This window comes from Ranitomeya variabilis, chromosome 2, assembly GCF_051348905.1.
Source record: "Ranitomeya variabilis isolate aRanVar5 chromosome 2, aRanVar5.hap1, whole genome shotgun sequence".
Taxonomy (NCBI): domain Eukaryota; kingdom Metazoa; phylum Chordata; class Amphibia; order Anura; family Dendrobatidae; genus Ranitomeya; species Ranitomeya variabilis.
The window spans coordinates 125,382,614-125,398,414 of NC_135233.1; the positions used below are offsets into that span (position 1 = coordinate 125,382,614).

Below are 15,801 nucleotides of genomic sequence, written 5' to 3' on the forward strand. Positions count from 1 at the left end.
AGAGATAATGGCTATGATAAATGATATGATAAATACTATGGTTGCACTTGAGAAGGTAACGCGCCTTTAGAAATAGTGTTGAAGGGCAGGGAAGCATTACCCGCCATGTTAGGACTGACTGTCATTTTTCTGTGAGGGACAAAAGGGAAAGTTCGTTACAGGAAAAGTCCGAAACCCGCAAGTCACGTGACTGCTAGTCTCAGTTGTAAACACGAGTGACGTCCTGCCAGGAGCTAACATGGCCGCCGCGCTGCCGCCTCCAGCCTGACGTGTGACTCCTCCCACTCTCCCCTTCATTCAAGGCTTAGAATAGATCCCCGCAAGGACGTGCAGTCAGTATATGGCCGCACTATAGCCAGTGACGGGAAGTGCGCCCCTGGTGCCGAGATCTGACGGGTGGCTGAAGTGTCGCCTTGTGTCACGTCCGGGAGTGCGGCCACCAGTCCCGGACCAGTGGGGGTATCGGGAGCCCCCCTCCAGCGCACAGAGCCCGGGACCCCGCACGGACATGGCGGCGCCGCTCGCACAGTTTGACGAGGACTGGCAGGACTTCTATGAGTTCCGTCCTCCGCCTTCTTCTCCCGGGACGAAGACCCGTCTGGATCATGTGAACTCCAACTCCCCCGGTCCGTGCCCCGGAGCTGATCCCCCCGTGGGCGGCCGGAGCTCCCTGGAGGACCTGACGGAGCTGGACAACAACTTCTCGGGGGACATCATGGGGGGCTTCAAGTCCATGGAGGATCTGGTCAACGACTTTGACGAGAAGCTGACGGTGTGTTTCCGCAATTACAGCACCGACACCGGCCACATAGCCCCGGTCCGGCCCATCACCGAGGACGGCGTCATGAAGGAGGACGAGTGAGTGCTGGGGGGCAGCCCAACCTTATGGGGGCACCGGGCGGACCGTGTGTGAGCGGGGGGCAGGTCACCCCCTACATACAGTGACCGGGGACAGTGACCTCATACGGCAGGGAGACCGGGCATCACAGTGCTGTGTATGCTGCCACACAGTGATAGCTCACAGTGCCATGTATACTGCCACACAGTGATAGCTCACAGTGCCGTCTATACTGCCACATAGTGATAGCTCACAGTGCCGTCTATACTGCCACATAGTGATAGCTCACAGTGCTGTCTATACTGCCACATAGTGATAGCTCACAGTGCAGTGCTGTCTATACTGCCACATAGTGATAGCTCACAGTGCTGTGTATACTGCCACATAGTGATAGCTCACAGTGCTGTGTATACTGCCACACAGTGATAGCTCACAGTGCCGTCTATACTGCCACATAGTGATAGCTCACAGTGCCGTCTATACTGCCACATAGTGATAGCTCACAGTGCTGTCTATACTGCCACATAGTGATAGCTCACAGTGCAGTGCTGTCTATACTGCCACATAGTGATAGCTCACAGTGCTGTGTATACTGCCACATAGTGATAGCTCACAGTGCTGTGTATACTGCCACATAGTGATAGCTCACAGTGCCGTCTATACTGCCACATAGTGATGGCTCACAGTGCTGTGTATACTGCCACATAGTGATAGCTCACAGTGCCGTCTATACTGCCACATAGTGATAGCTCACAGTGCCGTCTATACTGCCACATAGTGATAGCTCACAGTGCCGTCTATACTGCCACATAGTGATAGCTCACAGTGCCGTCTATACTGCCACATAGTGATAGCTCACAGTGCCGTCTATACTGCCACATAGTGATGGCTCACAGTGCTGTGTATACTGCCACATAGTGATAGCTCACAGTGCCGTCTATACTGCCACATAGTGATAGCTCACAGTGCCGTCTATACTGCCACATAGCGATAGCTCACAGTGCCGTCTATACTGCCACATAGTGATAGCTCACAGTGCCGTCTATACTGCCACATAGCGATAGCTCACAGTGCCGTCTATACTGCCACATAGCGATAGCTCACAGTGCCGTCTATACTGCCACATAGCGATAGCTCACAGTGCCGTCTATACTGCCACATAGCGATAGCTCACAGTGCCGTCTATACTGCCACATAGTGATAGCTCACAGTGCCGTCTATACTGCCACATAGTGATAGCTCACAGTGCCGTCTATACTGCCACATAGTGATAGCTCACAGTGCCGTCTATACTGCCACATAGTGATAGCTCACAGTGCCGTCTATACTGCCACATAGTGATAGCTCACAGTGCCATCTATACTGCCACATAGTGATAGCTCACAGTGCCGTCTATACTGCCACATAGTGATAGCTCACAGTGCCGTCTATACTGCCACATAGTGATAGCTCACAGTGCTGTCTATACTGCCACATAGTGATAGCTCACAGTGCCGTGTATACTGCCACATAGTGATAGCTCACAGTGCCGTCTATACTGCCACATAGTGATAGCTCACAGTGCTGTCTATACTGCCACATAGTGATAGCTCACAGTGCCGTGTATACTGCCACATAGTGATAGCTCACAGTGCTGTCTATACTGCCACATAGCGATGACTCATGCAGCAGTATATATGTCATAGCTCGGTTTAGGGATTTGATCCGGTGACTTATTGCTGCATGGTCAGTTCCTCTGTCTGCTGAGCAATTGCCCTTTGTTCCCTGTCCAAATGCTGATGGTTTGTATTGTCTTTTGTTTTGATTTCTTCTTTTACTTTTCTCCAGGTGTTTCTCATTTTCTCGTTTTTGGTTTGCCCTATTGCATTTTGTGTGGGATTTTATATGTTCATCCATCACTACACTTCCTTGCTGGCTATACATCTTGATGGATGTGTGCTTATGCACACACATTGTTTTTTTTGTATGATCGGTATTTTGTGCTTTGCTGTGTTTTTTGGACATGGAGCATGTCACTTATTTCAGAGTTTTTGCTGCGTTTTTTTTTCAGCTTTTTTCACCCATTAACTTGAATGGGTCTTGAAAAAACACAGCAAAAAAGCAGGTATACTTATTTGCTGCGTTTTTGCTACTGAAAATCCAAGGACATTAGCATGGACAAAGAGAAAAAAAAATGCAACAAAAAACGCACCTAAACCTGCGTTTTTGACGCAGCTTCTTTCCTGCCAAGAAGATCAGATGTTGCTGCAGAAAAAAAAGCAGCAAAAACGCCCGTGAGCTGCCTGTCAGGGCAGTGGGGTACTCGGTAGCCTGGTCCGTTACCAAAAGGGATGAGTCACGGTGGCGGCGACGCGGCCCGTGACCCTGGGTGTTGTGATATTGCGTTTTGCTCCCTCTAGTGGTCATTAGTGATTTGACACTGGAGCTTCTGTCTTCTCCTATATGCTCACCTGGGCCGTTAGTTCAGGGGCGTTGCTATATAAGCTCTCTGGACCTTCAGTTCTATGCCTGGCATCGTTGAAATCAGAGCTAATCTGTTGTGCTCTTGTGTACTGATCCTGGTTCCTGCTTGTTAAAGCTAAGTCTCTTCCTTGCTTTTTGCTTTTGTTTTGTTTTGTATTTTTGTCCAGCTTGTTCCAATCTGTATCCTGACCTTTGCTGGAAGCTCTAGGGGGCTGGTGTTCTCCCCCCGGACCGTTAGACGGTTCGGGGGTTCTTGAATCTCCAGCGTGGATTTTTATAGGGTTTTTGTTGACCAAATAAGTTATCTTGCTTTATTCTGCTATTAGTTAGCTGGCCTCTCTTTGCTGAACCTGGTTCATTTCTGTGTTTGTCATTTCCTCTTACCTCACCGTTATTATTTGTGGGGGGCTTGTATCTTGCTTTGGGGTCCCTTTCTCTGGAGGCAAGAGAGGTCTTTGTTTTCTTCTCCTAGGGGTAGTTAGATTCTCCGGCTGGCGCGAGTCATCTAGCGATCACCGTAGGCATGATCCCCGGCTACTTCTAGTGTTGGTGTTAGGAGTAGATATTTGGTCAACCCAGTTACCACTGCCCTATGAGCTGGATTTTTGTATCTCGCAGACTACACGTACCTCTGAGACCCTGTCCATTGGGGTCATAACACCTGGGCACCCATGTTAAAGGGGAGGTCTTTAAAGGGGTTTTTGAAATTAGGAAAGTTCGTGACGCCACCTGTGGTATTAGGTCAGTGGGGACCGATGCTGCTTAAAGGGGTCCTCTGGGGTGATATTATGGCAGCCAGATGGTATAACTTCCCACAGGTGAAGTAGGTCCCCAGGGCTCCCGATGTATGGATGAAGATGGTGAGTGGTGCAGTAAAGAACGAAGGACACAGTTGGGCAGTCTTTTTATCTGGTTTACTGATGGTAGCAGGTGGCCACAGTGCAGGGCACCAGATCACAGGTACAGGCAGGGTCTGGCCGGCTTGGAAGCGAGTTCAGAGTCCAGCTTTATCAGGTGGAGTTAAAAGCCTTCCTTTTAGCACTGTGTTGCTATAGTCCCTTACTGCATATGGCTTTGTAGCAAGGTCCTCTCAGTTCTTTCTGTCCTTTGTTGAACTGGGACACAAACCCGTATGACAGGTGACTCGAGCCTTTTTACAGGGTCTCTTATCACGACCCGGGCTTTGTGTCACTGTGTCTCCTGGGTGTTAGGGCGAACAGGTGATGTATAATCCAGCTGTCCTTCTGGTTTCTGCTGTGTCTTAAAGTCCCACAAAAGCCTCGGTCTTCCGGCTACCGGTGTCTTAGCTCAATCAGGGATGTAGCCCTCTCGCAGCTATTCCCCCCTGTTGTCACACTCCTGTGCTTCGCTCTCCGGCACGTTCACTAAAGGCTGTTATTCCTTCTGTATCTCGCTATCTAGGAGCTGCAGCACCTCAGGCTGTACGGCCCCTCTCCCGTCCATCTGCCTCAGACTGCTCCAGTCTGCTGTCTAACACCAACTGTCTAAATCTTCCCAACTGCCTAGCAACTAACTCCTCCCGACCAAAGAGAGAGCAGCTCCCCTGCTCCCCCTTCTGGCCTGAAGTCAGAATGGTGTTGTATGTGCTAATTACCTGTTAAAAGGAATCCTCCCTCGCTTCCAAGCGTGACATCTCTCCCCGTGAGGAAAGCAATGCCACTGTGACAACCAGGACCCTAGGGCGTCACACCCTGTGTGAACTTATCCTAAAAAAATATTTCTCAATTGTGCTCATGGCCATCGCTGACGCTGAATACAAATTTATAGCGGTCAATATAGGGGCCTATGGCGGCTACAACGATTCCCAAATTTTTAAATTATATGCAATGGGGCGTCATCTGTATGGAAACGCCTTCCAACCCCCCCCCCCTCAAGACCACTGCCTCAAACCTCTGGGCCACCAATGCCATTTGTGTGTGTTGGAGATGAGGCCTTCCAACTCTCGGAACACCTGCTGAAACCCTACTCCAGTAGTGGGGATTGCCGCAACTAAAAGAATTTTTAATTACCGCCTCACACATGAAGAATGGTGGAGTGCGCTTTTGGGATTCCGACAGCCAAATAGTGAGTTCTGTTGACCGCCATCAACCTGAAGACTGACACTGTTGATGAGGTGGTTAAAGCTTGTGTGGTCCTGCACAATTTTGTTATATGCAAGGAACATATTTCCATTGAAGATCACTCTGAAGAAACCACCTTGCATGACTATCAGAACATTACGTATAGAAGTTCTGTGGCAGTTTCCAGAATGAGGGACAAAATTGCTGAATACTTTATTTCACCTCAAGGAAGAGTAGACTGGCAGGATGAGAGAGTTTGAAAAATTTGTCTTTGACCTTGTTACCCAAAGTCATTGACCTTCTTTACCCAAAGTATTGTACCTGGTTGGGATTTACCCAACGTATTTTACCTTGTTTACCCATAGTATTGTACCTTGTTTTAACCAAAGTATTTAACCTTTATAAATTAATAAATAAGACAACATTTTTAAACCAAAAAAACTTTTTTATATTAACAAATTTTTAACAAACTATCTTTATAAATTTAAATAGCGTGGGGTGGAGATAATACTGGAGGGGCTGTCAGATAGGGACCCTTCAACATTGGGAGTGTGGAGAGAGGAATGTGGTGGCAGATCAGGAGGTAAAACAGGTGAAGGGGTGGAGAAAGAAAGAACTGGTGGACATGAAATCGGGAGTAGTGTTGGGAATTTGAAAGGTTTGAGGGGTGGAGGGATTGGGAGGCAGAAGAGGTGGTGGGTGAAGAAGAGGGTTGTGTTTAGGGCATGTTGGGTGTTGAAGGAGACTGGTGGTAGTGGCCAGGGAATAGAGGTTGGGGAGGGATGATGTGGTTGGGAACTGGCACGGGGCAGGATGCTGGCATTGTATAGGAGGGGGAGGAAGGACAGTGGCTGGGGGGGGGCAGGTGTGGGAGGAACTACCGGGGCGGCTGGAGGGGCTTGGGAGGTAACATGCGCTCGAGCAGACTGGCACGATTGCATTACTTGCATCTGCTGATCAGGAGATAACTTGTCCATGCGCTCGAGTACTTAATGGAAAAAGGAGTGGTTTGCCGATTTACTTGCATCTGAATGCATCCTATCCAGACGTCTGTGCAACTCAAGAGTACTGTTGCCGAGCAAATTAAATCCTGCAGTCATTTGCTCAGACAACATTTTGAGACCGTTCTGGAAGGCTGCATTCAGGTGCAAGAACTCGGGCGCATAGCTCTTTTCCTGACCCCTCTGGCGCGGCCGTCCAGAACCCACAGGTGTACTAGAGGTGGCAGCATAAGTGGGGTAAAGGAAAGGCTATATCCTCACCAGTAGATTCATGCAACGCAGGCGGCCAGGATGCTCCAGCGCTGGTGGATGGGACCGAGGGACCAGATGTGAGGGAAGGCTGGGAAGGTGCAGATGGGCCGGGACTGTCGAAGTGTCCCTCGGTGGCGGACTCCTGAGGGATCGCCCCAGAAGGGTTCAACACTGCAGGCTCACCAGTGCTGCAGATGGTGCTGTGGAAAAAATATATAAATAATATATTGATATAGCATGGCCCTGGCTGAAACCCAAAAAAAGTGTTAGACATATAATTATTTATTATTAAATGGGGTGGGTAATATTTACCTTCTGCTCACCATCGTTGGCCGGAGGAACGACAGGGCCCTTGCATACATGTACTTGCTCCTGCGTCCTCCACATACACTCGGGGCCCGCATCTCCTTGTTAAACTCCTTCTTGAAGCGATCCCTGATTGAACGCCACCGCTTGACAACTCTCTCGCCTGAAAAGTGAAAGCACATGTTGGTTAGTATACAACACATTACATCCAGCAACATAACTGCACTGTGTATACTTACGCGCTTGATTCTGGGCCCGAACATCGAGGTCGTCCCAGTTGTCCGCAACTTCATGGCACACTTGCTCCCAGAGTCGACGGGTCACAACAATATTGGCATGGCGGCGGTCACCTATGTTCCACAGCGGCTCCCTCTCGCGGATTAGATTGATGAGGAGGTTGATATCTAGCCCGACGTCCTCGCAATCCGAGTCAGGAGCATGCTGTGAAGCATGTTAAAAAAGACAAAAACACAAAGACCTAAGATTCAAAACAACAACATAAAGTTGAAAAACAAAAAAAAGGTACTTACTCGATGGCGACCGCCCTGATGCTCACGCTGACGACCCTGGGAGGTGCTTTGAGGTCCTCTGGATCGAGCCCCAGAATCAGAAGACTTTAAAAAAAAAAAATTATGTGCTTGGATGTAGGCTTATGTGTTGTGTGTACTGTGATGATGTGGTTCCGCGATGCATGTCAACTTACCAGTTGCGAGCCCACTACGTTTATCTTTCCACCCCTTACGTCTCCCCCTGGAAGCACCTCTTCTGCTGCAGCTTCCTGCTATACAAAAATTATATATATATAAGTACAGACCAACAGAAGTTTGGACACGCCTTCTCATTTAAAGATTTTTCTGCATATTCATGACTATGAAAATTGTACATTCACACTGAAAGCATGAAAACTATGAATTAACACATGTGGAATTATATACTTAATTTCAGTTGTTTCACAATTTTTTGTTATGTCTTATATTCTAGGTTCTTCAAAGTAGCCAACTTTTGCTTTGATGACTGCTTTGCACACTATTGGCATTCTCTTGATGAGCTTCAAGAGGTAGTCACCGGGAATGGTTTTCACTTCACATGTGTGCCCTGTCAAGTTTAATAAGTAGGATTTCATGCCTTATAAATAGTGTTGGGACAATCAGTTTTGTTGTGCAGAAGTCTGTTGGATACACAGCTGATAGTCCTACTGAATAGACTGTTAGCTGCTTTTTTCTTGCCATAATACAAATTCTAACTAAAGAAAAACGAGTGGCCATCATTACTTTAAGAAATGAAGGTCAGTCAGTCCAAAAAATTGGGCAAACTTTGAAAGTGTCCCCAAGTGCAGTGGCAAAAACCATCAAGTGCTACAAAGAAAGTGGCTCACATGAGGACCGCCCCAGGAAAGGAAGACCAAGAGTCACCTCTGCTTTTGAGGATAAGTTTATCCGAGTCACCAGCCTCAGAAATCGCAGGTTAACAGCAGCTCAGATTAGAGACCAGGTCAATGCCACACAGAGTTCTAGCAGCAGACACATCTCTACAACAACTGTTAAGAGGAAACTTTGTGCAGCAGGCCTTCATGGTAAAATAGCTGCTAGGAAACCACTGCTAAGGACAGGCAGCAAGCACAAGAGACTTGTTTGAGCTACAGAACACAAGGAATGAACATTAGACCAGTGGAAATCTGTGCTTTGTTCTGATGAGTCCAAATTTGAGATCTTTGGTTCCAACCACCGTGTCTTTCTGCGACACAGAAAAAGTGAACGGATGGACTCTACATACCTGGTTCCCACCGTGAAGCATGGAGGAGGAGGTGTGATGGTGTGGGGGTGCTTTGCTGGTGACACTGTTGGGGATTTAGTGAAAATTGAAGGCATACTGAACCAGCATGGCTACCACAGCATCTTGCAGCGGCATGCTATTCTATCTGGTTTGCTTTTAGTTGGACCATCATTTATTTTTCAACAGGACAGTGACTCCAAACACACCTCCAGGCTGTGTAAGGGCTATTTGACCAAGAAGGAGAGTGATGGGGTGCTACGCCAGATGACCTGGCCTCCACAGTCACCAGACCTGAACCCAATTGAGATGGTTTGGAGTGAGCTGGACCGCAGAGTGAAGGCAAAAGGGCCAACAAGTGCTAAGCATCTCTGGGAACTCCTTCAAGATTGTTGGAAGACCATTCCCGGTGACTACCTCTTGAAGGTTATCAAGAGAATGGCAAGAGTGTGCAAAGCAGTCATCAAAGCAAAATGTGGCTACTTTGAAGAACCTAGAATATAAGACATCATTTCAGTTGTTTCACACTTTTTTGTTAAGTATATAATTCCACATGCGTTAATTCATAGTTTTGATGCCTTCAGTGTGAATGTACAATTTTCATAGTCATGAAAATACAGAAAAATCATTAAATGAGAAGCTGTGTCCAAACTTTTGGTCTGTACTGTATATATATCTATATCTCTGCCTTGCGAAAGTATTCGGCTCCCTGGAACTTTTCGATCTTTTCCCACATATCATGCTTCAAACATAAAGATACCAAATATAAATTTTTGGCAAAGAATCAACAACAAGAGAAACACAATTGTGAAGTTGAATGAAATTTAATTTTTGTGGAAATTCAAAAACTGAAAAGTGGGGCGTGCAATATTATTCGGCCCCTTTACTTTCAGTGCAGCAAACTCACTCCAGAAGTTCATTGTGGATCTCTGAATAATCCAATGTTGTCCTAAATGCCTAATGATGATAAATATAATCCACCTGTGTGTAATCAAGTCTCCGTATAAATGCACCTGCTCTGTGATAGTCTCAGGGTTCTGTTGGAAGCACAGAGAGCGTCATGAAGACCAAGGAACACAACAGGCAGGTCCTTGATACTGTTGTGAAGTTTAAAGCCAGATTTGGATACAAAATGATTTCCAAAACTTTAAACATCCCAATGAGCACTGTGCAAGCGATCATATTGAAATGGAAGGAGTATCATACCACTGCAAATCTACCAAGACCCGGCCGTCCCTCTAAACTTTCATCTCAAACAAGGAGAAGACTGATCAGAGATGCAGCCAAGAGGCCCATGATCACTGTGGATGAACTGCAGAGATCTACAGCTGAGGTGGGACAGTCTGTCCATAGGACAACAATCAGTCGTACACTGCACAAATATGGCCTTTATGGAAGATTGGCAAGAAGAAAGCCATTTCTCAAAGATATCCATAAAAAGTGGCGTTTAAAGTTTGCAGCAAGCCACATGGGAGACACACCAAACATGTGGAAGAAGGTGCTCTGGTCAGATGAAACCAAAATCGAGCTTTTTGACAACAATGCCAAATGATACGTTTGGCGTAAAGGCAACACAGCTCATCACCCTGAACACTCCATCCCCACTGTCAAACGGTGGTGGCAGCATCATGGTTTGGGCCTTCTTTTTTTTTTAAGCAGGGACAGGGAAGATGGATAAAATTTATGTGAAGATGGATGGAGCCGAATACAGGACCATTCTTGAAGAAAACCTGTTGGAGTCTGCAAAAGACCTGAGAATGGGACGGAGATTTGTCTTCCAACAAGACAATGATCCCAAGCATAAAGCAAAATCTACATTGGAATGGTTCACAAATAAACGTATCCAGGTGTTAGAATGGCCAAGTCAAGTCCAGACCTCAATCCAATCGAGAATCTGTTGAAAGAGCTAAAAACTGCTGTTCACAAACGATCTCCATCAAACCTCACTGAGCTCGAGCTGTTTGCCAAGGAAGAATGGGCAAGAATTTCAGTCTCTCGATGTACAAAACTGATAGAGACATACCCCAAGCGACTTGCAGCTGTAATCTCAGCAAAAGGTGGCGCAACAAAGTATTAAGGTAAAGAGGTTGAATAATATTGCACACCCCACTTTTCAGTTTTTGATTTTCCATAAGCATGATACATGGGAAAAGGTTGAAAACTTGAAAACTACCAGGGAGCTGATAGAGATAGATAGATATATATATATATATATATATATATATATATATATATATATATATATATATAATATTATACGATTCTAACGCATCGGGTATTCTATAATATGTATGTAGTTTATTTATGTAGTTTTCAGAATAATGCAATTTATACACAGGATTCGGCCGGGCGTGACCAATTAGCGAAGCGTGGTTCAAATTCCGTGCCAATTCGCGGCCGGACTGCGCCTGTCGCTGATTGTTCGCGGCCGGGCGTGACTGATCAGTGAAGCTAGGGCCGGTTCCAGGTTTTTGAGGGCCACCGGGTGAAAGAGTCTCAGTGGGCCCCCCTCTCTAACACATACCACGATTCATGATGCACAGATACAGCAGAGAAATATAGCACAGCCCACGCAGCGTGTAGCACAGCCGACGTAGTATATAGCAATGTGGGCACGATATCCCTGTTAAAAATAAAAAAATAGTTATATACTCACCTTCCGTCGGCCCCCGGATCCAGGTGAGGCGTTTAGCGATGCTCCTTGCGACGCTCCAGTCCCAAGAATGCTACGTCATCATCTCGCGAGACCGCAATGCATGGCCCGGAGCATCGCAAGGAGTGGGAAAGGCGCCGGAAGGTGAGTATATAATGATTTTTTTTTTATTATTATTTTTAACATTAGATCTTTTTACTATTGATGCTGCATAGGCAGCATCAATAGTAAAAAGTTGGTCACACAGTGAGCGCTGACTGGAGGGGAGTATGGAGGGGGCACTGACAGAGTAGGAAGGGGCGAATTCGCGGCCGGACTGTGCCCGTCGCTGATTTCGCTGTGCCGCAACCCAAGATTTCCGTGACAGACAGAAGGAAGTGCCCCTTAGATGAATTTGAAAAACAAATATATATTTATTATGTAAACATCGCCAAAAAAAAAAAAACGACGAACATCTCCAAAAGACAAAAATGTATTTACCTCGCAGCGCTGATGACGCGGGGGAGGGCTCCCAGATGAAGACATGGCTGTGGCTGGCTTGGCTGCTGGCTGGCTGGCCTGGAGCAGGTTCAGCTCTGGCGGCAGGTTCAGTTCTTGAGGAAGGTGTTCTGTCTTGTTGGCTAGGAAATGGATGAGTGAAGGCCTCACTGGCATTGTTTATATCTGTTTCCCGGGGGCTGGCCAATTGTATCGGAGCTCAGTTAAAAAAACGGAATCCGGCACCCATAAGCTTCCGTTGTAGCAAAAAGCCGGCACTGTCTGGTTTTTCGCCGCAGACAAAAAACGTTACTGTCTACATTTTTTCCAGACGCCGTAAAAACAATTTTCGCCGGACGCAGCTTGAGGCCATGCGGCGCAATCTGGCGCTAATACAAGTCTATGAGAAAAAAACGAATCCGGCGGCATCTTTCGCCGGTTCTGTTTTTTTTTTCAAAATTCGCCGGATTCAGCCTGACGACAAAAACCTGATGTGTGAAAGTAGCCTAAGATGTCTCACTCCTCCGGAAAGGACAGCAAGATTAAAAACGTTTCCCATGTCTTTCCTGGTCCCATTAAGGTAGGGATGAGAGGTCTGTTCTTTGGCTGTACCTGGAGGCATTTTCTGTAGTCCTTTAGACGGACGATCCTAGATTCCTAACTGTGTTTCACTATTCCTACAAACTGTGCCAGATCTCTGCTGCTCAGATGACTCTCGTCCATGCTGAGGAACTGCTTTCAAGGGGAGTTGTATGTTCATAAGCACGGTCCCTTCAGGATCTGCTCTGCCACAGTGCTTGCTTGGTGGCATTTTCAGACATGCCAGTACAACAGACATAGACGAAAAGGTAGAATCATGTTCTTCCGAAACGTTTGTTGTTCTTGGTCTTCGCAAGAGATTAGTTTTTACTATTCGTAAGTGAAAGATAGCAACTGAAAAGGAAGCTAGAGGTTTCCAGGAAAACAAAGAATCCACTTAAGATAGAAAAATATGGGGAAAAAAGCACAATTTATGTACTGTACAAATAGTAAAGGTGGTAAAGAAGACTTTGCTACCTTTTTGAAGACTCATCACTAGTGTTGAGCATTCCGATACTGCAAATATCGGGTATTGGACGATATTCGCTGTATCGGAATTCCGATACCGAGTTCCGATATTTATGTGGAATCGGAAGTTCCTATAAGTTCCTAGGCGTGTGCGGTGCGTATGGTTCCCAGGGCCTGGAGGAGAGGAGATTCTCCTTCAGGCCCTGGAATCCATATTCATGTAAAAAATAAAGAATAAAAATAAAAAATATGGATATACTCACCCCTCCGACGGACCCTGGCTCTCACCGGTGCAAGCGTCTGCCTCCTTTCCTAAGAATGCAGTGAGTGAAGGACCTTCGATGACGTCGCAGCTTGTCATTGGTCGCGTGACCGCTCATGTGACTGCGACGTCATCGAAGGTCCTTCACTCACTGCATTCTTAGGAATGGAGGCAGACGCTTGCACCGGTGAGAGCCAGGGTCCGTCGGAGGGGTGAGTATATCCATATTTTTTATTTTTATTCTTTATTTTTTACATGAATATGGATCCCAGGGCCTGAAGGAGTTTCCTCTCCTTCAGACCCTGGGAACCATCCAGGATAGCTTCCGATATTTGTGTCCCATTGACTTGTATTGGTATCGGGTATCGGTATCGGCAATATCCGATATTTTTTTTATATCGGCCGATCCAATCCGATACCGATACTTTTGAATATCGGAAGGTATCGCTCAACACTACTCATCACACTCCTGTGACCATTTGGTCTGGTGGTTTGCCTCATAGAATATGACATGCCTCTGCTGCCCTTTTTGAAGTCTTATATTGCTTCCAATGATCTCTTCATATGGTTAAATTGTTGGTGGAAGAATATTCAGAGAATACCTTCTTTGCCTATGCTTAAAAAGATAGTATTTCCTTGGAAAACACTATTTATCTGCAGATATGGAGTTAATCTGCGGGTAATTAGCATTACAATGCTGACTGCCCACATTACTGAAAATGCTGCTACTGGGGAAAAAAACAAACTTATTTCCTCCCAGGAGCTGCCGACTTTCAGTCAAGGAAGCATGCTTGAAGCAGCTACTGTTATTGTTCACAACCGTGGAACAGTGTCTGTAAGCACTTTCTGGCATTGTGACATCTTTCTCTGGCACAGATTAACCCCATATCTGTAGTAAAATAATGTTTTCCAAGGTGATAGGTTCCTTTTAACCCCTTCACCCCCAAGGGTGGTTTGCACGTTAATGACCAGGCCAATTTTTACAATTCTGACCACTGTCCCTTTATGAGGTTATAACTCTGGAACGCTTCAACGGATCTTGGCGATTCTGACATTGTTTTCTCGTGACATATTGTACTTCATGATAGTGGTAAAATTTCTTCTATATAACTTGCGTTTATTTGTTAAAGCGGATATTTGGTGAAAATTTTGAAAATTTCGCAATTTTCCAACTTTGAATTTTTATGCCCTTTAATCACAGACATATGTCACGCAAAATACTTAATAAGTAACATTTCCCACATGTCTACTTTACATCAGCACAATTTTGGAACCAAATTTTTTTTTTTGTTATAAGGGTTAAAAATTGACCAGCAATTTCTCATTTTTACAACACCATTTTTTTCAGGGACCACATCTCATTTGAAGTCATTTTGAGGGGTCTATATGACAGAAAATACCCAAGTATGACACCATTCTAAAAACTGCACCCCTCAAGGTGCTCAAAACCACATTCAAGAAATTTATTAACCCTTCTGGTGTTTCACAGGAATTTTTGGAATGTTTGAAAAAAAGTTAAATGTTCATTTTTATTTACACAAAATTTATTTCAGCTCCAATTTGTTTTATTTTACCAAGGGTAACAGGAGAAAATGGACCCCAAAAGTTGTTGTTCAATTTGTCCTGAGTACGCTAATACCCCATATGTGGGGGTAAACCACTGTTTGGGCGCATGGCAGAGCTCGGAAGGAAAGGAGCGCCATTTGACTTTTCAATGCAAAATTGACTGGAATTGACATGAGACGCCATGTTGCGTTTGGAGAGCCCCTGATGTGCCTAAAACCCCCCACAACTGACACCATTTTGGAAAGTAGACCCCTTAAGGAACTTATCTAGATGTGTGTTGAGCACTTTGACCCAACAAGTGCTTCACAGAAGTTTATAATGCAGAGCCGTAAAAATAAAAAATCATATTTGTTCACAAAAATGATCTTTTCGCCCCCATTTTTTTATTTTCCCAAGGGTAAGAAAAGAAATTAGACCACAAAAGTTGTTGTGCAATTTGTCCTGAGTACGCTGATACCCCATATGTGGGGGTAAACCACTGTTTGGGCGCATAGCAGAGCTCGGAAGGGAAGGAGCGCTATTTTACTTTTCAATGCAAAATTGACTGGAATTAAGATGGGACGCCATGTTGCGTTTGGAGAGCCCCTGATGTGCCTAAACATTAAAACCCCCCACAAGAGACACCATTTTGGAAAGTAGACCCCCTAAGGAACTTATCTAGATGTGTTTTGAGAGCTTTGAACCCCCAAGTGTTTCACTACAGTTTATAACGCAGAGCCGTGAAAATAAAAATTCCTCTTTTTTTTCACAAATGATTTTTCAGCCCCCAGCTTTGTATTTTTACAAGGGTAACATAATAAATTGGACCCCAAAAGTTGTTGTCCAATTTGTCCTGAGTACGCTGATACCCCATATGTGGGGGGGAAGCACTGTTTGGGCGCATGGCAGAGCTCGGAAGGGAAGGAGCGCCGTTTGGAATGCAGACTTAGATGGATTGGTCTGCAGGTGTCACGTTGCATTTGCAGAGCCCCTGATGTACCTAAACAGTAGAAACCCCCCACAAGTGACCCCATATTGGAAACTAGACCCCCAAAGGAACTTATCTAGATGTGTTGTGAAAACTTTGAACCCCCAAGTGTTTCACT

At 45.7% G+C, this 15,801-nt stretch overlaps 1 protein-coding gene across 3 annotated transcripts in view; it reads left to right on the forward strand.

The window, feature by feature from the left end:
• Nucleotides 1-273: 273 nt before the first annotated feature.
• Nucleotides 274-15,801, forward strand: part of FEZ2 (fasciculation and elongation protein zeta 2) — a 74,130-nt gene continuing 58,602 nt past the window's right edge. For 2 of the 3 annotated variants that reach the window (XM_077282918.1, XM_077282920.1), the window contains exon 1: nucleotides 307-858. In XM_077282918.1, the coding sequence (XP_077139033.1) occupies nucleotides 509-858 (350 nt within the window). In that variant the 5' untranslated portion in view covers nucleotides 307-508. Of the gene's footprint in view, nucleotides 859-15,801 lie in introns of all 3 variants that reach the window. The other variant, XM_077282919.1, reaches the window with a different exon arrangement.